Consider the following 24,505-nt stretch of genomic DNA (forward strand, 5'->3'; position numbering starts at 1 on the left):
AATACATGGTGTAAAGAGATGGCTATAAATAAGCCTTGTGAATAAAGGGACGACGTGCGACTAGAAAGAAGCGTCCTCCTGTGTGAGTGGTAATGCCTTTCCAAGATGAAAGAGGATTTGTCAGAGGACACCTTTTAGCAGTGTGAGTCCCCAGTCTACAGAAAAGTTTGCTTTGACTTCAGGTGTCTTACTTTTGAAACACCCCATGGGGCCTTTGTGTGACATACGAGAACCAGTGAGATCCTAAATCTGCTGAGAGACTAAGTTTATATGGCAGTTAGTGAAAATGGGTATTCCAACACAGATACTTTTAAACATCTTTATGATGTATGGAGGTAATTTAAGTTGGGGAACCCAGGTAAGTCACTTCTAACAATACTTCAGTTGGGCTCATGAAGGAAAGGCTTTGAGACTTTCCCCCTATGGGTGGGTCTAGTTACACCTGTCACTCTGAGATGGGGATAAAAACAATGGTTGGATCGGGTGTGGTGGCACAGGCCAGCACTTGGGAGGCTAAGATAGGAGGATTGGGGGTTCAAAGCCAGCCTCAGCAACAGCAAGGTACTAAGCAACTCAGTGAGACCCTGTCTGTAATAAAAATGCAAAATTGGGCTGGAGATGTGGCTCAGTGGTTGAGTGCTCCTGAGTTCAATCCCCGGTACCAAACAACAACAACAACAACTACACCCAAATAAACAAACAAAAAACAATGGTTGTTTTGAAAATAACCCCATCAATGAATGGGCAAAGGAACTGAACAAACACTTCACAGAAGAAGAAATATGATCAGTCAACAAATATATACATATATATTTATATATATATATATATATAAATGTTCAACATCACTAGCAATTAGAGAAATGCAAATTAAAACTACATTGAGATTTCATGGGATGGGAATGGGAAAGACAGTAGAATGAACCAGATATAACTTTTCTATATTCATATATGAATACATGACCAGTGAAACTCCACATCATGTACAACAAGAAGAATGGACAGTTATACTCCATGTGTGTATGATATGTCAAAATACATGTATAACAAAAAGGAAAAAACAATAAAATAAGGACTTTTTGAGTACTTGCTATTTTGTGAGTGCATTATGTCATGCCTGCTATATATTTGTCCCCATTTTAGAGGTGATAAAACTAAAGAGTGGGGGTGCTGAGTAACTCATCAACTTTGATAACTGAGGTGTCTAGGGAGGAAGCAAAGCATGACAGATCATGCAATCTTTTGCTGATGTCAGTGAGCCTTTTTGTAGGGCCATATTCAGAGTGATTTATAATGGTCTGCTGAACCAGCAGAGTGCACTGGACATAGTTAGAAAACAACCCAAACAAACTTGATTTGTTTTTTCTTGTTGATCATTCACATTTATTTTGCTCTCCTCCCCTGGTCAGCTAATATTGATTCTTATGCTTATTTTTTTTTCATCGTACAAAGGATGTCTAGTTTTATTGAACATTTTAAACAAGTCAGGCACTATGATAACATTTTATACTTACTACCTTTAACAACCAGTTATTTTTATTGTGGTGACAACACTTAAAATGAGATCTATACATCCAACAAATTACTAGGTGCACAGCACAGTATTGTTAACTGAAGCACCATGTTGTACAGTGGCTCTCACTTGACAGCACCGAAACTTTATGCCCCTTGACCAGCAGCTCCCATTTCCCCTCCCCTCAGTTCTTGGCAACCACTATTCTACTGTCTCTATGCACTTGACTACTTCAGATTCCATATACAAGTGGAATCCTGACCCAGCTTATTTCACTCTGTATAATGTTCTCAGAGTTCACCTATGTTATTAAACATGACAGAACTTCCTTCTTTTTTAAGACTGAATAATATTCCACCATATGTATGAACACTATTTCTTTATTCCTCCCTCTGTCCGTCACCTTGGCTGCTGTGACTTATGCTGCAGTGGATATGGAGGCTCTTCTCTCTTCTTAGGTAGCAAAGTCCCCTTGACATTGACTGACCTCATCAACTAAAGTGACTGTTTCCATGCAGTGGTCACTTTGGACATTATATAAGCTGAAAACTCCCCCAACTTCTGTTGTTTTCTCACCCTTATTTCCAAGGATCTGCCATCCTTAGGGACAAACTGGGGGAGGAAGGAAGAGGAAACAGCCTATTTTAGTTTATTTTGTGCTCTTATTACTGAATGCCCCAGAGTGGGTAATTTGCAACAGACATAAACTTATTGTCTTACATTTGTGGAGGGTGTAAAGTTCAAGATCGAGGGGTAGACATTGGGGAGGGACATTTTGCTGCAGCATAACATGCCGGAAGGGCAAAAGAGTGCAAAAGGGAGTGAACCCCCCATTCCTGTGACAGCACCCCCACCCTATAAGAACAGTCTGAGTCCACTCTCAAAGGCACATCCTAGAGACTTGAGCATCACTTGAAGGTCCCATCTCCCAATGTTGTCACCGTGGCAATTAAATCTCGACATGAGGTTTGGAGAGGACAAACGTTCAAACCACAGCACAGCACAAAGCTCTTACTTGACTGATTTGGATTTGGCAGATGCTGGACCTTTGTTGGACTAGCAAGTGTCTCAAGGTGGATTCTTCTCTTGCAGGCACTTTCCGTCATCCCGTCCTCCCCTCCCCCACTCTGGGATTCATGCCTGTGGTTGGCTTTGATGCAGGTGAATGTCACTCTCTGGCTGGCCTCTTGCATTGGCCTTTTTAGTCCCAGAACTGGTCAGTCCCGTCCTCTAATGACACCATTTTACCTCCTTCCTCTTTCTCACCAGGGAAATTACTTTTGGGAGAGAAGATGACTAGTCTGGCAGCTGTCAATCTGATGCATGGGACTTCCAAGATGGTGGGTGCTATGGTTTGAATATCTGTGTCCCTCTGAAATTCATGTTGAGACATCGTCCCCAGAAACAAGAAGTATCAAAGGCCTGACCTTTGGAAAAGGATTAGGGCAAGAGGGTTCCATCCTTCTGAGTGGATTGTGCTGGCTTGAAGGGACTGGAGGGAACTAGCTAGGTCCTTTTTGCTCTTCCATTTCTTTGTTATATGGAGATGTGATGTACCTCCCTTCTGGAGGACAAAGAAATGGGCACTTCTTGAAAGCAGAGACTAGGCCCTCAGTGAACATTGAATCTGCTAGCACCTCGATCTTGGACGTCCCAGCCTCCAGAACCATGAGGAATAACTTTCTGTTGTTTGTAGATTATCCAGTCTCAGGTATGTTATCATAGTAGCACAGGTGGACTAAGACATTTAGCAGATCCTCAGTGCACAATCCCCCAGCTCTAGGAAGAAAGTACACCTTTTACTTAATTGGAACTAAGTAATTCTTAACCTGTTTCTACTCTTTGAATGGAAGTTTCATTTGATTTATATATATATATATATATATATATATATATATTTATATATATTTATATTTATATTATATATTATTATTCATCATATCTATCTATCTGTCTAATTAGATTTTGGAGGGAAACATTAACAAATTTCTAAGAATAAAACCAAACATAAAATATATCAACCTGCACCAAAGAAATAAATCCCCAAATTACAGAATCAGAGACAGAAAGGGATGATTTTTTTTTTTTATCATACATGTGGACTGCCTCACGGATGTGATGTATAATTAATTCTGACTCCCTGTTTTCTAGTACCATCTCTGTGGAGTTTAATGACTCAAGTAACAGGGTTTCCACACATCCCTCCGGGAAGTCTCTTCCACAATTCATTCAAGCTTAGCATTAGGAAGCCTTCCCCAATCTTCGGCTAAAACGATGGTCTCGGGTTCCATTCTATTACTCAGGTTTTATCTGTAAGACCTCCCAGCTTCCTTGTTGGTTTGCAGTCTCTGAATATTTGCAAAGAATATCATGACCCACCTGCAATCCCTCTTCTAGTCATTATTTGATTATCATCTATGTTCTATTTTCAATCTTTTTCTGAAAGCAAATCCTTTTTTTCCCCAAAGTTTTTGTTTCCATCCTCTAGATTTCCTCTAATTAGTTCAAAATCAGGTGGAGTTAACAATGCCTGCCTGGGGCGTGTCTGGTGTGGGACTGGGCCAAGGCTGAAAAAAACAGTTTTGCTTTTGATGGAATATTTTTCTTCTACTAGGGTCTTGATTGATAGTAGCCTCCAGAAATTGGAAGACAGCAGTGTCTCCTGGGCTTTATTCTCTAAATATTGCAAATACATTGATTTTAGGGGGAAAATAAGTTATGTGTCAGTGTTTTGTGTGTTTTCTTATAAATGACAAAACATCTGTAAAGAATAACAAATAATAAGGCACTGGTAGGCAGAAAGTAATAGGCTCTAGGGCACAGGTAACCCTGTTTCTGCTACTTTAATTGGGACTTTATTCAAGTAAATTTAACAATGTTCTGTTGTCTCATCTGGGAAAGTTTTTTAAAAAAATTTTTATTTGTCTTTATTTATACATGACAGTAGAATGCATTAATGCACTTTGATATGTCATTCATGGATGGGATATAATTTCTAATTTTTCTGAGTGTACATGTTGTGGAATCACATTGGTCATGCAGTCACATATATACATAAAGTGATAATGTCTGTTTTGTTCTACTATCCTTCCTATCACCACATCCCCTCCCTTCACTTCCCTCTACCTAATCTAAGGTAACTCTATTCTTCATTAGTACCCCCTGCCCCATTGTGAATTAGCATCCACATGTTAGAGAAAACATTCAGCTTTTGATTTCTTGGGATTGGCTTATTCCACTTAGCATGATATTCTCCAACTCCATCCATTTACTGGAAAATGCCATAATTTCGTTCTTCTTTAAAGCTGAGTAATATTCCTTTGGAAAAAAACTATATAATCACATTTTCTTTATCCATTCATCTACCGAACGACACCTAGGTTGGCTCCATAATTTAGCTATTGTGAATTGAGCTGCTATAAATATTAATGTGGCCCCGTCACTGTAGTATGCTGACTTTAAGTCCTTTGGGTATAAACCTTGGAGTGGGACAGCTGGGTCAAATGGTGGTTCCATTCCAAATTTTCTGAGGAATCTCCATACTGCTTTTCATAGTGGTTTTACCAATTTGCAGTCCCACCACCCATGAAAGCTTTTTGAGGACTGAAGAAAATCATGTAAAGTTTAAAGAGTTTTAAATGTCACAATTTCTGGCTGTTAGTATTGTATATATATTTCAATTCCCCTATAATCATATATATCTATCTGCAACCAGGCTTTTCCTGCCATCTCCAGCTAGAATGATATTCAAAACCATATGATCTATTATTCCTTAAACTGACCACAACCATATGTTCTTTGTATGAGAACAGGAGGGTTTGTTTTGAGCAGCTAAGAACAGATTTGGAGATACCTGAAAAATACATAAGAACATGGCTCTGGTCTATATGCTAATGAAAAACTCAATGAAGAGTACTCACAGTGTCCAGGGCATGTTTTTTGTTTTTTTTTTTTTTTTTTTGGTTTATAGAAACATGTACTTTATTTTATTTTATTTTTTTAATTTTTATTATTGGTTGTTCAAAACATTACATAATTATTGACATATCATATTTCATACATTTGATTCAAGTGGGTTATAAACTCCCATTTTTACCCCGTATCCAGATTGCAGAATCACATCGGTTACACATCCACTGTTTTACATATTGTCCAGGGCATGTTTTTAAAATACCTTTCCATCCATCCATCCATCTAATGTGTATTGAACAGCTTGAGAAAGTGGGGCTGCAAACGGTGAGATCCCAAAGCCCCTTCATCAGCACATACCCACAGGTCAGGAAGGAGAGAGAAGTAACTTACTGTGATCAGAGCTCCAACAGACCTGTGGGCATGTTCTGAGAGGGTGGGGTGATTGCAGAAGACAAAGCCACTGTGGGAGGGGGAGGGTGGGGTGTTTGCCCTGGGCTGAAGGGAGCATAACCCTTCATCAGATGACAAGAGAGAAATAACCCTCAGTCTTCAGGCTCTGGAGGGTGAGTTGTGTAGGATTCCTGCCTCTGGGGTCAGGATGTGGAGGACCCCAGGACCTGCAGAACCAGCACTTCTCACCTTCTTCCCAGAGAAGAGAATGGAAGAGGACTGGGCAGCAGCCTGGCCTGCTCTGTGACCTCCACCAGCCCTAAAAGAACTAGCACTTAACTTTTCTGATCAGAAGACTCTCTCAGTTCCAGCTGTCTGTGAACATGCCCCAATAACTGTTGAAAGAGCGTCTCTTTGGGAGGGCCCTGAAAACTCGTCTTCAATAATCCCTCCAGGGTAAGCTTGTGACCAGGTGAACTTGGTGAACACAGGTATGTGCAAAAGGCAGGTGCACATTTATCCGTTTGTTTTTCAACTGGCTGAGGGATGTCATACTGTGGTAGAGCAAAATGGGAACTTGAGCAATTTAAGAGCTGACAAGTTGTGGTTTTGCACGCTGACGCACAGTGGCTCTGCTTACTGACCTTTAACCATACAGGCTTGCAGTGGCTAACAGGTACCTGTAAAAGATAACTCAGTAGCAGAAGCAGGAAACAGAGCGATGGGGACAGAACAATTCCCCCTTAGGGTTAGTGGAAGAAAAGTCCCCAAGCTGTATGAGAGTCCCTGGGTTGCTGACAAGCTTGGACCCACATAAGGAATGCAGAAAGAACCTTCCAATAGAATTGCACCAATTCCTTGCCTTGATGTACTCCCAAATTGCTTATGTATAAAAGTAAAAGTCCAACTGCACGGAGAGCTCAGATTTTGGGAGTTGTCTCTCTGGGCAGTGGCACCACCAATAAAGTGTTTTAATACCAGTGAGGAGACCTTGTCAGTCAATCCTGGTGCCAAAAAAGAAAGGCCGTTTCAGGATGGGATGACTACAGAGCCAGGAAGCCGCAGACCCTGAAACCATCACGGGCCTGAACTGGGTGAGTCTGCTGCGGCTGTCCAGGCGTTGTTTTAAGTGAGACTAATAAAAAGGGATTTGTTTAAGACACTGCTTTTCAGCTCTCTCCTTTCCTGTAGCCAGATGTGTTCCTAATTGACACAACTTCAAAATGCGTGGGATTCAATGTGATAAATAGCATACATTAAAAGATGTAAGGTGACCAGACGAGCTTATGAGGAGGTTATTAGTTATGTCCCCAAACATCAACATTGTAAAGGGTTTCACTGGATAGAAATAAGGTAATTTTGCATTCAGTGAATATATTCCATGCCCTCATTCTACTCCCAAGAAAGAAGCAGAATGACACCCAACTCTGTGCAATTAATAGATTGAAAAATCTACTCATCTCCCTGTTTGGATTGGGCTGAGCTTGCTCTTTGCCCCATTAGTAAATCATTCTTTTATATCAAAGGAGCAAATATGGAACACCTGGTCTAGTCCATGAGAAGTCCTTTCTTCTGTGCACCAGTGATGACTGACAAGGTCTCCTCACTGGTGTTCAAACCAGAAATAATGAGAGCACAAAGCCACAACTCATAAATGATTCATGTTCTAAATATTTTAAGTGGCAGTGCTTTCTCTGCCTGTAAGCAAGTTTGATATTCTCATTTGTGTCCTCTGCTCTGTGCTGTCTTCAAGAAGGCAGACATGGGATCATCCTTGAAACAGTTCAGATGGAAACTCACGCAGGACCTGGAATTCTCCGCTCCCTGACTTGAGCCCTCTGTTAACCTCATAATGCTTCCTCATCTTTTCTTGACCCAGCTGTACGAGTTACTGTGGGATCAAATCCAGTTAGTGACGTAAAACACTTTTCCTTGGTTAATGGCCCCCAAAGACCCATCCCTGAACATTGCTGCATTGGGGACCAAGCCTTCAACGCATGAGCCTTCAGGGGACACTTCAGACCTAAGCATGATCCTCAGGTATTTATAATAGCAACATGACGCTGACCAATGGACCACATTAAGCCTTGACAGCTTGGATTTCCTGGGTGTGAATTCCCCCCAAGTTTCAATGCAGAGGTGTCCGAAGCAGCCCACTTACCCTCGCCACTTCACACAGAGCAGTTCTCTCAGCATCAGTTCATGTGGATGGAAAAAACCTTGGGAATTTCAATACAGGGTCCACTAGATCAGAAAGGAGTAGAAACCGTGACCCCAGGGTCCATGTTTGAGAGTCCACAAGTACTTCAAAGGGTGACAGCTTTACCCTGTTTCATATCTGTTCATAAAAACCCGAACCCTTCTGAGTATTTTTATTTAATGAAGCACTATGATTTTCTGGAGCTCCTGTCCTTCCTCTCTTCTTCCTTAACTCCCTCTCTCTTTCTCTGTATCTCTTCCCTTCCCTTCCTCCCTCTTTCCTTCCACAGCATGCTTAACCAGACCTTTAGAACCGATGCATCTTCCTCTGGCGAAGGTGAATGTTTTTTTGCTTGTTAAAGAAGATAACACAGTTTAACACCCCAAAACATTGCCTGGGTTCTTAGGCAACCAGCAGTAGCAGGGTCTTTTCTTAATTTTTTTTCTTTCACCAATGAACTTAGTATTTTGTTTCCACTAAACTATAGAAAAGATCTAGAATAAAGAGAATAGAATAAAGAGAGGTCAGTTTTATCACCTTGAGATACAGTGTTGGATTTTCTTTGCTCAGTGAAGGCTTTTGGGCAATTAGATTGCAGCTAAAATCGAATGCTCAGTTATGAGCTAATGATCAGAAAAATGCAGAAGTGTCTGAGGGGCTTTGATAGTAGTATCTGATCTCCAAAGAGTGCAGCAAAAGAATTTTCTTCTTCCCTTTTTAAAATGCACTTGTGTCTAAACACTGCCTTAAGAGAAGGAATAAATTAAAGCATTTTATGAGGACTTAGCTGGTGGTCAGGGCTCTCTCTCCTCTCTAGGATTAATTTAGCTTTGAGGGCTTTTATTGGCACCTCATAAATTATTCTAGACTAAACTATTTGTCTTTAAATGAGCCGTGAGTGGAGTTGGGGAGGGACAGATGTCCAGTTGGGGACTGACATTCTTTCCCTGTATCTTAAGGAAAGGTGTTTGGTATAAATGGGACAGCATTCAAGCGACACCAGGGTCTGCCACAGCATTGTACGATCTATCTTGTATTTTGTAGTCTGAACCTAATGGTTGCAACCAAAGATTTAAAATCAGTTGCCCATCAGCACTCTGAAATGTCCCAAGGTGTTGGCTTCTGTGAATCTTAATGTGCCTGCACAGATCCATGGAGATGTGTCATCTACTTCATATTTCTTTGTATCTACTTAGCAGTTACTAAGATCAATTCCTGGAAACCCAGTTGATAATTTACCATCTTTCACATGGTGTGAAGCTTCTGTTAGGGGATTTTTTTGTCTGGTACCTTTGTTTCGGTTTATCTTCCTAAGGCTCGACTAACTATAAATAAAAATATTCTGCTTTTAATTTCAAGATTGAGGTGATTGCTAGTCATTCAGAGAAGAAAGTGGAAAGGAAGGTTTTGAGATATTGGGGAGTAAACTACTTTATCTGGATTCTTCTAGGTGCTGATGAAGATGAGCAGACACAAACACTAGTCATATGATGAAAACAGGCTTCAGTTGTCCTTAAACTGTCATGCTTTGTCAAGTGCAATGGGAAAATAGCATTTACACATCAGCTTTATCTGGTTCAGCACAGCAACAGGATTCTTGAATCAAGCTGGAAGCATTGAGAGTACGGTGCAGAGACGAACTACCTCGTGTGCGCAGGGTAGGTCCAGGGCAAATGCACCCAGCAAACCACACTCTTCACTTCAGAACTTGCAAAAATGAGTGACTCTTGTTCAATGAATTGTTCCTTTCATATTTCCTCCAATAAGACGGGACTGGTGGTTGCCCAGAGTGTCTAACATTCTCAGCAATTACCCTGAAACATTTTAGTGAATTTCAACTTGACCAGGCTGTTTTTCAGAAGTGTGTATTATTTTCCAGGACACTTAAAAATCCAGAGAATTTATGGAATGATGAAAGCTTCACGTTAGCAAAAATAGGAAATATTATTTGTGAAAACCAGAGCTCCTGAATATGTTTTGCAGGCCAGGCTAGCAAAACAAAGGTTTAAACATAATCTCCTGGAAATATACACTAGAAAACTCTTTTTTTTCCTATTTATTTAATAAACTTGGAAAAATAATTTTATACATAAAGAACATGCATTGTTATCCCCAGATCCTGATGTATGTGTCTAAAGGAGACCAGAGGCCACAAAGGATCAGGACTCCACAACTCACATCTTAGTTCTGCCCTTCCTCCTACTGTTATGACTTTAGGAAAGCTACTTAGCCTCTTGGTTTTATTGTCTATAGTTCTTCAAAGTGCCAGCAAAAAGCCCTGTTTTTCCCACTTCCCAGGGTTGTGTCAATCAAATTGATTGACGTGTGTGAAAATACTATCACTATGATAAATGTGCATATCAAATAAAGTCACCATCATCAATGACTCCTTCAAGAACCACTTTCTCATGGAAATACTGGACTTTCTTCACAAAGCTGTTTGTTCCTTGACCGCAGAGCCCACTAATGCTGTCCAGTGTCAGTGCAAGAGTGTGAACAACACTGTGTTTTCTTCTCCCTTTCTGGAACCCATTGAAATGAAACATCCCCAAAAGGGAACAAATCTGATATATGGTGTGATCAGGAGATGGCTGGAGAGCTTCTCAGAGTCTCCTAGAAGATGTAAAATGGGTGGGAGTTTGCAGAGGCTGAAATGGAAAGAACCGCTCCAAATATCAGCTGCTGGGAAGAGGAATCTCTGTCTCTGAGGCTGAACCTAGGGAGCTTCAGGCTCAGAGTCCGCAGGTCCTCAAGCCAGGAGCAAGTGCAGACCCGAAAGCGGGATGCATTGAATGATGCTCTAGTATATGGTGGCCCCCATTGGCCAAATGCTCCTTGGAGAGGACACCTGAGAATTGAAGCTTTCTCTTGGGATGAGAAATGAAGAATCTCATGGTTAAGGAATGGAAGGAACTGCCTGAGAAAAGTGAGGAGACTTGATGGAAGGATTGCCTCACAGAGCAGAACATTCCTCATTTGGTGACTAGAGGCTCATTACCACTCACCCAGCTTGAGGGGGCAGCAGCTGACCAGACCTGGGGTGCCAGCCAGTCTTTTCATGTGGCCGGGCCTGCTGGGAAACTTGGTCAACCTGCACAAGGGCAGAGGAAACTTGTGCCTGGGGTCTAGGACCATTGATAGGATATTTTATTCACAAGTACAAATATTCAGACAAAAACCATAAGCAGGATAAAAGAGCAAGACTGAAGATAAGAAAGAGCCATGAGTCCCAGAGGAGTCACACCAATCAGAGGACAGAAGAGAACTTAGACGTGTGCTGGTGAGTCTCCCCAGAGAAATGCATAAAGTCATCACATCTACAAAACAAGAAGAGTAATCCTTGAAAAAGGAGGACCCTGAGATTAAGGAGAGTCTTGAATAAAAAAAATAGACTGCAAGAATTAGGGGGTACAGTGGAAGATCTTTATGATAAATTAAGAAATCTGCAAAAACAAAAGACCAAAGAGACGGAAAGTAAAAAAGGGAAAAGATGATTAATTGATTAGTTGATTAGTTCAGAATATTGAAAATTCAACAAAAATGTGTATGAAGGAATGAATTCGTCAAAGAACTGATACAAGAAAAAAATACACAAGCAGCTTGAATATGTCAGGGAAGGTGAAAGGCTGACACCCACGAGTATTCTTAGGAAATTACAAAATGCCCAAGTTTAAAAAAAAAGACCTTTCCTTCCTTGGGCCAAGGTGGGTGCTGGTCCCTGCAAAGAGGATGTCAGTCAGATCTATAATGTTTCTCAATAGATTTATTAGATAAGAGACAATGGAAAAAAAACACTTCAAAATACTGAGAGAAAATAATTTTGAGCTTAAAATTTCTCATGTGGAGCAACTATTAAGGTAGTATGAGAACCAGTTCAAGGCATCTTGAGGCATGATTCCTCAAATTCATCTCCTATTCACTTTTTAAAAGGACTCCCCCCCTCTACCCCCCAAGGGTACAATGACACAAGGAAGAAAAAAAAACAGAAGAGAAGAAGGACATTGAAGAAGACAGTGGGTCTAGAGTAGAAGCAGATGTCATAGCTCCTACGGGCAGATGTTTCTGAGGGAGTAGTCAGGGACAGAAGTAGGTCCCATCCACAGAAACTATGATTCAGGGACTAAATGACTTGGCAAACAGGTAAAAGGCATATATATATATATATATATATTTATTTATTTATTTATGTCACCACATGCAATGTTATCATTGACAAAACGGAACAGTTTTGGCTTAGACCAGTGCATTGTATTTATAAAGTAATGTTCACCTTTTGAACATTTTATACACTTTGTATTTCTCAACAAGTGACACTGGGAGGAAGCTTTGCTGTTCCATTTTACTAAGAGACCTGAACTGGAAAGACTAAATCATTAACCTGCCCTGTGCCACGGCTAAGACAGGGTCCTGAGCGCTCTGCTCCCCCTCCAATGTTCTTGCTCATTGGAGAGGCCCCCCAGCGGTCTAGAATGACAGGAAACCCATGCCAACCATCTGATTTTTAAAACTGATTTTGCATATCTTTGGACACGGTAGATACATGTTCTTTTCAGTCCTGGCCTCTGCCTGTGCTGCAGGGTCATGTGTGAGTGTTGAATGACCCAAAGTCGTTTTTTAGCAGGCCATTAAAACTCAGGTAAAACTTTGGAAATAAAAATAGTTAATTTGAATAACCAGCTGGTTAATGACTATAGGTTAGTACTTTGATATTTCCACAAATCTGATTAATTTTCCTGACCTTATTAAAGAGCTGACCTTCCTGAACGGGTCAGTCTTGTTTTGTAGAATGGAATTCCATCTCTGGGATCAGTTTGGGTTGGAGACTTGACAGAAAGGAGGAAATTCCTGGGCAGGTTTACACCCCAGCAAGAGGGCAGATTCTCTGCGATGTGACCCTGGGTCTCTGTGCATTCCTCCATGTTTCCCCATGTCCCCCTGTGTCCTCTGGTGTCCCCTGTGTCCCGTGTCCCCGTGTATCACTCTGTGTCCCTCTGCATCTTCTGCATCCTCCTAGGTCCCCTCTGCCTCCCCTGTTCCTGTGTCTCTCCCTGAATCTCCCCCAATCTTCTCTCTGTTTCCCCCATATCCTCTGTGACCCCTGCTTTTGGTTTCCGTTCCCCTGTGTCCCCTCCCCCTGTGTTCTCTCTATGTCCTCCTTGTGTCCCTCTATGTCCCATCTGTGTTACTCTTTGTCTCCTCCACAGCCCCTTGTGTCTTTTCTGTGTCCCTTATTCCCTAGTGTCCCCCTTTGTTCCTCTAAGTCCCCTCTTGGTTTCCTGCTCCATGATGTCCTTGTATGTCCCCTCCTTTCCCTTCTTCTATTCGCCCACCATGGACTGATGCATGGAGTCTGCATTCAGACAGGCCTATAGATGCCATAGCCATGGGAGACAGACACCTTGACAATTGACATCCTTCTGAAAGGTCACCTCCACCTCCCTTGTCCAAGTGGGTTCCACCTCCGTGCCCTGGAGCCAAGACCTATGGTGACACACGTGATCTGCACAAGGGGAAGCATCAGGTCCTGGTTGTGGGCACTTTGGGGCTGACAGGGCTGGGCCAACTCCTTACCTATCAGCTTCAGGTGACTTTTTTGGTGGCCTGGTCTGGCCTCAGACTCCAGCTTTTACAAATACAGCATCATTCTTGAAAATGGGGACATGCCTAATGGGTCAGATCAACCAAGGCCTTGATAGCCAAGGGACTGACAGGAGCTCATGCAGATGGGCCCTGGCAGGTGAGTTGTGCCACTACTGCCTGCGGGGTGCTGCTGGTAAGTGCTGGCCCCCGATTTCTCGGTTCCGTATTGTCTTTCTTGCCATATCTCTGTGGGTACAGGGGATATGCTGGCCCCCAAGTCAGGAAAACTCGAACACTCCTTTCTTTGAAGAAGAAAATCTCCACAGGGAGAGGAAGAGGTGGTTACCTTTGGTCATGACGATGCCTGCTAGTGCTTTGTGGCGGGCATGCACAGATGTCAGGCCAACCGTCAGCTCACGGAACTTCTGCGTGACCAGCTGGGACACGGAGTCGGCGAATTCCTGAAAGACACAAGCACCAGGGCTCTTTGATGTGTGAGCAGAAGCAGCTGGTGGACAACTGCTCTGTGTCCTTTCCTTCTTAGCCTCGTCCCCATGCAGGCATCCGGGATGCCCCTCACAGAGCACCTCCTGCCGTCACATGCATGTGACTGCTATCTGTATGGCTTTGCCCAATGGCCTTAGGAAGGAGTTGATTGTGATTAACTCCCAATGACACCCATGGCAGAAATCCAGACCTGTGCCTGGTCAAGAGACCTCAGCATGGGAATGGTGCTCAATTCCTTCCCCCACATCTCCTGTCCCAGAGCAGTAGGTTCCCAGGAGTCTTTCAGGTAGACGTTGATAGAAAGCATCCTGATAGGGGAGGGAGGATTTGCACATGTTGGACAACTGGCCACCCTTTCTTCTCAGTATCACAGACCCAGTTTTTAACTAGTGGGCACATCTCACAGGGTACTCTCCAGGCTGAACAGCTCTTTGCAGCTCATGTCCCAATGTCTTCTCTCACCTTCCTGCAAATGTGCACATGAACACACAGACCACACATTGCACACAGCATGTGCATATACACAAAACATGTGTACATACAAGTATATGCATGCACCCATAATACACAATGCATGTACACATGTGTGCATATGTAGATACAGGTACATGCATGTATACACATAGATGCACGCACACAAGCACACACACACAAATGCATACACAGAAGTAAACACACCAAGCTGGAATCTCCCCTACCGAGCTGTCCTAAAGCCAGCCCACATCTCTGTAAAAGCAGTGCATGAATGGCAACAAAGCTGCACAGCCCAGAAAGCGTGGCTTTGTGGTCACCCTTCCTCCAACCACTCCAGGTCCTGTGATTAAAACATCACCTTGGCATAAATGTGGGGCCCCATGACTTGTCACTGGGGACAACATGAGTGGAGTGACTGTCACAAGCCTTGGAGCAGGGAAACCTGCTAGGAGTCTAGGTTCTGTAACCTCTAAGCTTGGGCAAGTCATTCAAAACCCCTGAGCCCTGTTTTTCATTTCCATCTGATAGTGTTTTTGTGAGGAGTGAATGAATCGGTTCTCCCTAAATGCTTAGCTCAGTGCCGCACACTTGGCAGGTGCTAAAAATGATGCTTGTAACTATTACTTTTATCGTGTATTTTCCCTCAGTCTTTGCTGCATTGACAAAACCATTATGTGGCCAAATCAAACCATCAGTGTATCCATAATGTGGGTAAGCAGTTCATTTTGGGGGATGGCTGGGTTTTCATATTTCTAAAAGGTATATTTTGATATTGTACAAGGCATGAAAGCAGATATAGACAGATTTCTGATATAAAAAGATAAGAGACATAAAGAGTTTTTTTTTAATCCCATTTTATGCAATAAAACATATCCATGTGAAAATAGTGCTACCACCTGCTGCAAAAATAATCTGATGCTTCTTCCCCTCCCAAGTCCTCAGTGGGCAGTAAGGTGGGCAGCAGAGAGGGAGGGCCTGTGCTGTCTCTTCTGGATGCATCCTCTGGGATTCTTGGGCCTTTCCCTGAAGTACTGCAGCTGTGCTGGCGAGTGCTTGTTGCTCTTCAAATGCACCTTAAGTAAATATGGAAACCCTGTGTAGGACAGATGCCACACACACTGTGGTTGATGCTGGGAGGAGAGGAAAGAGAGCAAGCCCTGGCTTTTGGGGCACCACTGTGTACTTGAGATCTCCCTGGCTGCTCCTCCCACCCAGGCTATTTGGTGTGAAGCCACAGAGACATGAAATTGTAGAAACTTGGAAGTTGCTTTAGGTTGTTCTTTTATGTCCTGAAAATTGAGGTCCATAGAGGACAGTCTATGTTCCCCAGATACCCTGTGTGCTGGGTCCTGGAGCCGCTGGGAAAATCTGGACGACAGGGATTTATTCTCTCACAGCTTTGGAGGCTGAAGCCCAAGATCAGGTCAGCAGGGCCCACTCTCTCCCAAGGCAGCAGGACAGGATCCCTCCTGTCTCTTCCAGTTTCTGGTGGCTCCGGGAATTCCTGGGCTTTGGGCCACATTGCTCCAATTTCTGCTGGTCTTCCTGTGATCTTCTCCCCTACGTGTGTGTCTTTTCCTTTTCATGTCTTATAAATACACTTATCAAAGCATTTAGGACCCACCCGGGTAATCCAGGATGAGCCCATCTCAAAATTCTTAACCTGGTTACACCTGCAAAGACCTATTTTCCAAATATGGTCACTGTCATCAGATCCAATGTGTCTTTTGGGGGCTGCCCCCTGCATCTTGTCCTTCTACTTCATACTGTAAAAGAGGGGCCGTTTTTCACAGAGGCATGAATTTGGTTAATTTCCACTTCTTGGTTTGGAGGAACCTAATTCTTAATTTGAATGAGAAGAGGAAAGTGTTGATCTGTTTTCCTTGGGTGTTCAGATCACAGCGTTGTGGTCATGGATGAATGTCCACAGGGCCAGTCAGTAGACAAGAGTCTCATAATTGTCCCTGGGCCTCACCAAGAAGGGGACTCCTCCATCTAAAGACAGGGTCTGACAACAAATCAGAACTCTTCGGAGTGGAGATCATCTAACACCACCTGAGCCTCTTGAGAACTTGGAGCCAAGTTCTGAGCTGGGGCTGGGGGAGGGGTGGTTAAGGGACAGGTTGCCTGTAAAGTTCCTACCTCCAGGGGGAGTGAAGCTCTCAGAGTGAGAATCCCAAAGCCCTCAGCCATCACCTTGGCGTTTGAAAATCAGCCACTCAGCCCCTTATCCAAATGAATAACAAAGAGAAAATAGTAGCCCCTATCACAGGTGGCCTGTGGCAAACGTGGGACCCCCATCCCTACACTTTCAGGGCTGCTAGGTGTCTCTGGAGGGAGGAAGTATTCCTGGGTCCAGGTTCAAAAGGACAGCCCTGGCCTGGACCCTGGAGATGGATGGAGTCCTGTGCACTGCAAGGCCTTGGGCTGGGTCTGGGAAGCAGGGCGAGGCTGGTCCCTGGGCCTGAAGCAGGTGGGGTTCAGGCAGGAAGTTGTAAGGACTCCCATCTGGTCAAAGGGTCCAGAGAATCTTTGTCTAACGCTGATGTTTGAGATAAAACTTGAAGGAAGAGAGGAATTTGGTACATTTCTTTCTGCAAACTTCTATTTCTCAGGTAAAAGAATGAATTGTGCCATCTCTCTGAACAGCTCTCTCTGAACATCAACAATTGAGGAGAAATCCATCAGCTGTTTTACTGGCAGAAGCACCTGAGCTTCAACTGTGGGGAATGACTTCCCGTAGGTGGTTGGGATGCATCGTGTGGGCAGAGGGTGAACCGTACAGTCTGTCTCTTGTCCTTTCACCCTCTGGAGTCAATTTCAAATTGTTCACGTATGTTAATCTCCACTCCCCAAGATTTTAAGTGCTTCAAGGGCAAAGTTATACCTTTTTCTTCTAAAATATCTCACTATGCTGGGCAACTGATTCCTGTGCATTGTGTGTTCCACCGAGATATTCTAAATGGTGCTTTCAATTATTTTTTACAAAATCAAGTTTCTCCATGTCCAAGGGTGATGAGACTGCCCAATGGTACTGTGTGTCTGCTGGATAGGGCTCCCTAAGGCCCTCAGAATAAGCTGTCCCCAAACCACGAAGAAATGTCAGAGAGTATGTGTTAACTGGCTGTGCTCTGGAAACCTAAGGACAGCTCTGCTTCCTTTAGAGATGGGCAAATACCAAAACAGCAATAGCAGAGACTTACATGTGCCAGGCACGGTGCTGGGTCCTACATATGCATTGCCCCATTTAATCCTCACAAGGGAGGCACTGATATTGTCCTTTTAAATCAGTGAAGCAATGGAGCCAAATCACATGGCCCGAATGTGGCAGACACAGAACTTAAACCCAACAGATTTGACTCAGACCCTTCATGCTGACATGGTGACTAGATCGTATTGAGGAAGAGCGGGACTCTCTGGAGACCCCTCAAGTGCTTAGTTTCCTCTGGGTTTGGATCAGTACCATTGCTAACGAAACATGACTGAATGTGCACTGTCATCCTGAGAAGGGCCACGCTGCACACAGAGGCCCCATGGTCCCTGGACACCCTCCAGGTCTGTATCCCAGGATGCTTTGCACCCATTCTGAACTAATTAGCCCTGAGCCACAGCCATTCTCTAATGGCATCATTTGAGGAAATGCTGAAGCAGAACAAATCACATTTCCTTTTGGATTTCAGCATTTCCACAGATGAGGGCTTTTTGGCTCACTCCACTTGGTAAAGCACATAGGCCAATGGGACTTCAGGTGGGCTGTGCTCTTCAGAGAGTGACAAGGACCTCTGGCAAGCAGAGACAGCCTCAAACTGAGCAAAACAGCGTGGTGACTTTGCTGGTGAGTGTCCCCCAACCCAGCAGTCTCCAGGGGGCCTGGGACGCAGCTGCCAGCTGTAAGACCACGGTGCTGGGTGCTGCATGGTGCACACTTGGTCCTGGGAGGGACAGCTCCAGTTGGTGTGACTGCTTCCCTCCAGGGTGGGGCATTCTGTCCTCCTCATACCTGTGTGCACCACTAGTGCCAGACCCTGTTTCTAAATCAGTCAAGCTCACTCCATTTGTCTCTAAAATCCTATCTCAGCTGAAAATGTTTCTTACTTTCAGCATTTGGAGGTCCTCTCAGGCTTCTGCAGTCCACTGTGGTTACAGCACTGGCAACGTCCATGCAGGGGTTTATGAATATTTTGTCTCCTATAGTTTTCTAACCATTTCCAGCTTTAATGATACAATCTCAACTTAATGTTGCACTCCTGGTTGGGGACATGGCTCACCTTGGTGTTGCACTTTCTCAGCCCTTCCCTGGCACTGTGTGTGATCCCAGATGACACCAATCAGGGCGCAAAACTGGAATAGAGGGCTGAGTGTGTGAACCCTTGAAATGATCAGGGGTGAACTTTAGACAGGAAGTGGCTGTCTAAAGGGCAGAAATGTCGGGGAAAAAAATCTGGAAAATGTTTTTCATCTCCCCCCACAACTTTAATAGTCTTTTTCGGCTCAAACGGCTACAGATTACAGATTGTGTGGCTTTAAACAACAGAAGTTTATTTTCTCACAGTTCCAAAGGCTGACAGCCCCAGATCAAGGTGTTGGCAAGATGAATCTCATTGCTGTGTGCTCCCACAGCCTCCTTTTTTTTTGAATGCGACAAGAGAAAGAAGAGCAAGCTTATCAGTATCTGTCTTTTCTTTTAAGGACAACAAAGACCCACTCTGATGATCTCTTTTAACTATAGCTATTTCCCTTAGAGGTCTCACCTCCAAAAACAGCCATATTGACGACTAGGGCTCAGCATATGATTTTGGGGGACCCAAACATCCATTCTGTACCACTTTGACCCTTTCTCCAAGCCCTTTTCTTCTTGCATGGCAAAACACATTCATTTCATCAGTCTCAGAAGTTTTAACTTATTCCAGCATTGACATTAAAGTCTCAAGTCCTAAGATTTCATCTAAAGAGTTTGTACATCAGGTATGGGTGAGACTCCAGGTATATGATTCATCTGGGGGCAAAATTCCCCTCTAGATGTGAACCTGTGAAAGCAAACAAGTTCTATGCTTCCAAAATGCATTGGCATGATAGACACAGGAGAGACACATTCCAGAAGGGAGAAATGTCAAGAAAGAAGGAGGTAGTTTGTCCTAAGCAATGTATCATTGGGGTATAATTTCTCATTTTTCCTAATTGTACAGATTGCAGAATCACACTCCATTCAGTTTTAAGGCTTGAGACTAATCCTTTGGCTTGATGCTTTGCCCTTCATGTCCCCTGGGTGACAATGATACCCTAGGCAGAGAGAGAGAGGGAGAGAGAGAGGGAGGGAGGGAGGGAGAGAGGGACAGAGGGAGGGAGGGAGGGAGGGAGGGGGAGAGAGAGAGAGAGAGAGAGAGAACTTTCTGCTGTCTTTTCTTATAAGGACACTGACACTATTGGATCAGGGCCCCACCCTCAGGACCTCATTTAACCTGACTACTTCCTTTCTTGGTGCTAAGGTGCTGGTTGACTGGCCTCCAAACCCAGGCAGGCTCCAGGAAGATACAAAAATCAATTCCTCCCCTATAATATTTTTCTCTTTATTATTTTGAAACATTTTTTTCCCCAAGGGGTTCATGACATTTATATTAAGCATATATTTTCACTAATGTTATAGAAAGGTGAATGTTAAGATAAAAGGAAAAGATTTCTTTAACTTTTCTTACTTTGGGTGCTGAACTAATGAAAATATAGAGAGGTTTTCAGTTGGTTGGTGAGAATTTATCTCTTTGATATTTAGCTGGTATTCCTTCCCATGGCCACCTTCACAAGTCTGGCTCAGGGGCTCCAACATGATAGGTCTTCACTTCCTTATTAAGATCATGGTGGCGGGGGGAGCTCACCTCCATTAATAATCCAGTTCCAAATTTATTCTTATCTGTTGCTGAGCAGTGGCTTCAGAATAGGTTGGGCTAGTGCCATATCTACTTCAGGTTTTGCTCTCCTCTCCATCCTTTCAGGACCACCTGGTTGATTTTTTTTTTTAGTTGAGGTCTTGCTGTGTTGCCCAGGCTGGCTCCAAACTCCTGAGCTCAAGTGATCCTCTCACCTTAGCCTCCAGAGTGGCTAGCTGGGACTGCAGGTGCACCCCACAACGCCCAGCTCTGCTTGGTTTCTATGTGTGGGTCAGAGGTCTACAACACCTTTGTGTTTATTCAAACACACATATCTTATTGGTAAACTGAGGTCAATTGAAACAGGTTTGAAAGGGATAATTTTAGAGAATTTTTATTTATGGAACTATGACCCTTAGTTTTTCTGGTTTTTCAAAGCTGAAGGAGGAGAGATTATAAATAATCATTATCTATCAGGAAGAAGAACATCTGTTAGGTGGTCCCAAGTTTTCTTCTTACTGACTCGCTGGAGTTTTGGAGGAAAAAAAAATGGCTTTGGAAAGGTCCAGAGAAAGCAAGCCCTGGAGGTTTTCTGTTCTGTACCCTATTTCTTAAAGGAAGCCCCATCCCTTGCCTGCTGTCTCCACAGCACAGCTATTTTAAGTGATTGGCTTTTAATTAAATAACATACATGATTGCAGCTGTATGTAGTTTTTCATAGTTGCATTTGGGTATGTAAATGACATTGTTCTTGATTACATGGGGCTTAGAAGTGAGACAGAAAATTGGAGTTCATATAGAGAGGCATATTCACTTGTCTAATTTCACATTAGGAGCCTGTAATGCTTTAATCACATGGGACTTAATATATACAGTCAATGTTGGTTACTGTAAACCCAACTAATCAGACTTTGCAATAACCTGATTTTCTTCCCCACCTGGCACTTGGTTTACTGTAGAAGGAGCTAAAATGCTCAGAAACAAACTTGTGACTGATTAATTTTATAATTTCAAATTTCAAGGTGTGCTTATAGAGCTTCAGGGAGTTCATTCAATCTCATAGGATTGATAGATGTGTTCAAATTCAGCACCAAACCACTTAACTTCTAGAGTATTTTCTGAGCACATGGGCCAAGTTATGTTGTATTATTACTTTCAAGATGAATGGAAGATACTTTCCCTTGACCTTGAGGACCTAGACACCTCATTGTATATTATAAGAAATCTGTACTGTCGTTGAATAGCCTTTCACTCAGTGCCAATGTCTGAGGCTCTGAAGTAGCAATGTGATGCTTGTGACCCATGTGTACTGTGTCAGTCTACTTGAACTTTGCACTTGCTTTATACAAGGTAGGCAAACAACCCTACGCTGCTCTCTCAAAGTTGGAAGGCCAGAACTTTTATAAAGGCTTCTCAGATGTCTGCAACCTTGGTGTTCATTTTTCGCCAGACTCCTACAGCATTTAGAAGCTGTACTCTTTCTTTCTTTCCTTCCTTCCTTCCTTCCTTCCTTCCTTCCTTCCTTCCTTCCTTCCTTCCTTCTTTCTTTCTTTCTTTCTTTCTTTCCTTTTTTCTTGAACCATGGATTGAACCCAGGGGTGCTTAACCTCTGAGCCACATTCCCAATCCTTTAAAAAATAATTTTAAAAAATTGAGAAAGGGTCTTGGTAAGTTGCTTGGGGTCTGGCTAAGTTGCTGAGGCTGGCTTTGAATTTGTGATCCTCCTGTCTCAGCCTCCTGAGTCACTGGGATTACAGATGTGCAGTACCATGCCTGGCAAGATCTGCACTCTTTCTTGATATAGCTTATCTTGTCCTTTGCCTGTCTCCTATTTATGTCTATATATGCAAGACAAGTGCTTATGATTTTAATTGAATCTGCGTTGGTTAATGGTAATTACAGTGAATGCCACTGAAGGCTCTACCTGCCCAACACTTTCCAAATGTTTAAAGTTTCTTTTTTTTTTTTTTTTTAAATTGATCCTTGAATACTGCTTCATGGTTAGCACTGCCATTATCTATTTTTGTTAGTGATCATGTGGATCAATGTGCAGGTGGAGATGGCCTATGACACATGTGTCCCATGCAGCTCATTAGTGCATCTATGTAGATATATACACAGGCCACTTCTGGGTGGGGTTGGAGGTAGGATGGTCAGTGAAGGCTCCCTGGGCTTTGAAGGAGTCATATAATCTAAATTTGCAGGAGTAAGAGGAGCAGGAAAATCTAGGGAAGCCATCATCTGAGGAAATGCAAAGGTGGGAAGCCTGCTTCTGGGATCTGGCAAGGGGTATATCAGTCTGGTCCAAGGGAGAATCTGTGCAGAGTAAATGATGAGAAAGTGATTGGACAGGCTGCCAGGTCAAAGCACAGCTCCAGATGCCAAGCCATAGGGTTCATCTTTAAAGAATCCCTAAGGAACTCTCCCGGGTCCAGATACTCTTATTGGGGACACCCACTCCCCAAGAGAACCAAGCAGTTACTCCTACCGCATGGAGCTCAGATGTCAACTGGTGGCCAAGGGGCTGTTTACCAAGGGACCCTGCTCTGTGGTGTAACTGAGCTACGTGTGAAAGGGGCCACATACCCTGGTATCTCAAAGGGGGCCTGAGTCATTGTGAGGTCTGTAGTTTGTGGTCTTCTTTGGAGTAAAGTGGGACAGTCACTGCCTGGGAGCGTAATACATCACACTGTGCATGGGCACAACGCTCTTTCCAGGCTCTTTATTTTCCTAGAGCTCTGCTGGGGACTGTTGGTCATTTTATTCCACCAACGACTGTATTCTCAGGGATGAGTCCTGCCATATGCATGCAGAAACTAAAGCGTGGGATGCTTTGGTCATTTGGCCAAAGTTTGAAAGCAATTATGAGTAGTTGAGGCAGAAATGGAGTTGTTGAAGTCTGGGTGTTGAGTTGCGGCTGTCAATCTTAACACACACTATTTGCTGCGCTTAAAGGTCTCAGAACACAAATCTCACAATATGCTATAAATCCTTAGAAATTAAAAGTGAAGCCTGTCTGCATAGCTGAGCTTTGGTCCTTGAGTGAAGGGGACCCTCCACGGTCCAGCCCATTTAGTCACTGAGGGGAAGGGTAGAGAGTCTCCCATGGGGAGGCCCCTCTAGACAATCTCAGGGTGACGTGGGCTGCCATCCAGACACCCCATCTCCCTCAGTGGACAGGGGAGCTGGGGAGGGGCTGAGAGAGGCTGGACAAAGGATAGTAAGATGACGCTTTGCAATTTAGAAAGCCCTCCACAGGGAAACTCTAAAACCTGCTCAAAAAAGGCTGAAAAATCAACAGAAGAGTCATTCGCAACATAAATTCTTTGTTAAATATGAAAAAGAGGGACATCCAGCTGTACTCATTATTGTTGGTGATTTAGCAATTTAGGAAATGCTTGCTAAAGGGTCCCTTGGTAGCACAGGGGGCTGATGTATCTTCCACAGCCATTCTTGTTCTCCCAGCCAGAGCTTATACTGCTGGGACAGACACCTCCCAGTAAAACCTGACAGAGCAGCTGGCTTCTAACAGGGCTGGAGGGATGTTTGCTAGTCTTGAGATGGGTAGTGGTGGTGGTGGAATCTTGAGGTGATGCCCTGAGCTACCCTCGAAACCCAGAATAACAGAGATCTGAGATACCAGCCCGGAAGCTATTAATGCACAAATTGGCACAGGTTGGACATTTGGAACAGAAATGGTCATAGGGGAGATGATTTGGCATCTTGTTAAATGATGGTGATAATCAGGTGCTTCCGATTCCAAAGGTTAAGTGAGGAAGCGGCTCCATAGTTACTGAGCTGTGCGTTACCATACTTCATCGAAGAATAAAACAAAATGCTGTGTTCGCTTGTGCTTTGTGTTGCCTGTTGGCCCAGATTACCATGGCAAATTACGGGCATTATTCAAATCAGAAAAATAAACTTTAAATGGGAACATTGCAAGACTCAAACTTGGTGCATTGCTAATACTAATATTTTGAATGGCATAAATAAATAAAATGTGCTCAAATTTGCAACAGCAGTCCTTGGGGTAAAATTGACATTCAGCCAAAGTGGTAGGGATATTAA

At 43.4% G+C, this 24,505-nt stretch overlaps 1 protein-coding gene across 3 annotated transcripts in view; it reads right to left on the reverse strand.

The window, feature by feature from the left end:
- Window positions 1-24,505, reverse strand: part of Adarb2 (adenosine deaminase RNA specific B2 (inactive)) — a 476,386-nt gene that overhangs the window by 57,962 nt on the left and 393,919 nt on the right. For all 3 annotated transcript variants that reach the window (XM_076831487.1, XM_076831486.1, XM_076831488.1), the window contains one exon: window positions 13,942-14,056. In XM_076831487.1, coding sequence (XP_076687602.1) covers window positions 13,942-14,056 — 115 coding nt within the window. The remainder of the gene's footprint in view (window positions 1-13,941; window positions 14,057-24,505) is intronic.

This window comes from Callospermophilus lateralis, chromosome 13 (genome assembly GCF_048772815.1).
Source record: "Callospermophilus lateralis isolate mCalLat2 chromosome 13, mCalLat2.hap1, whole genome shotgun sequence".
NCBI classification, from domain to species: domain Eukaryota; kingdom Metazoa; phylum Chordata; class Mammalia; order Rodentia; family Sciuridae; genus Callospermophilus; species Callospermophilus lateralis.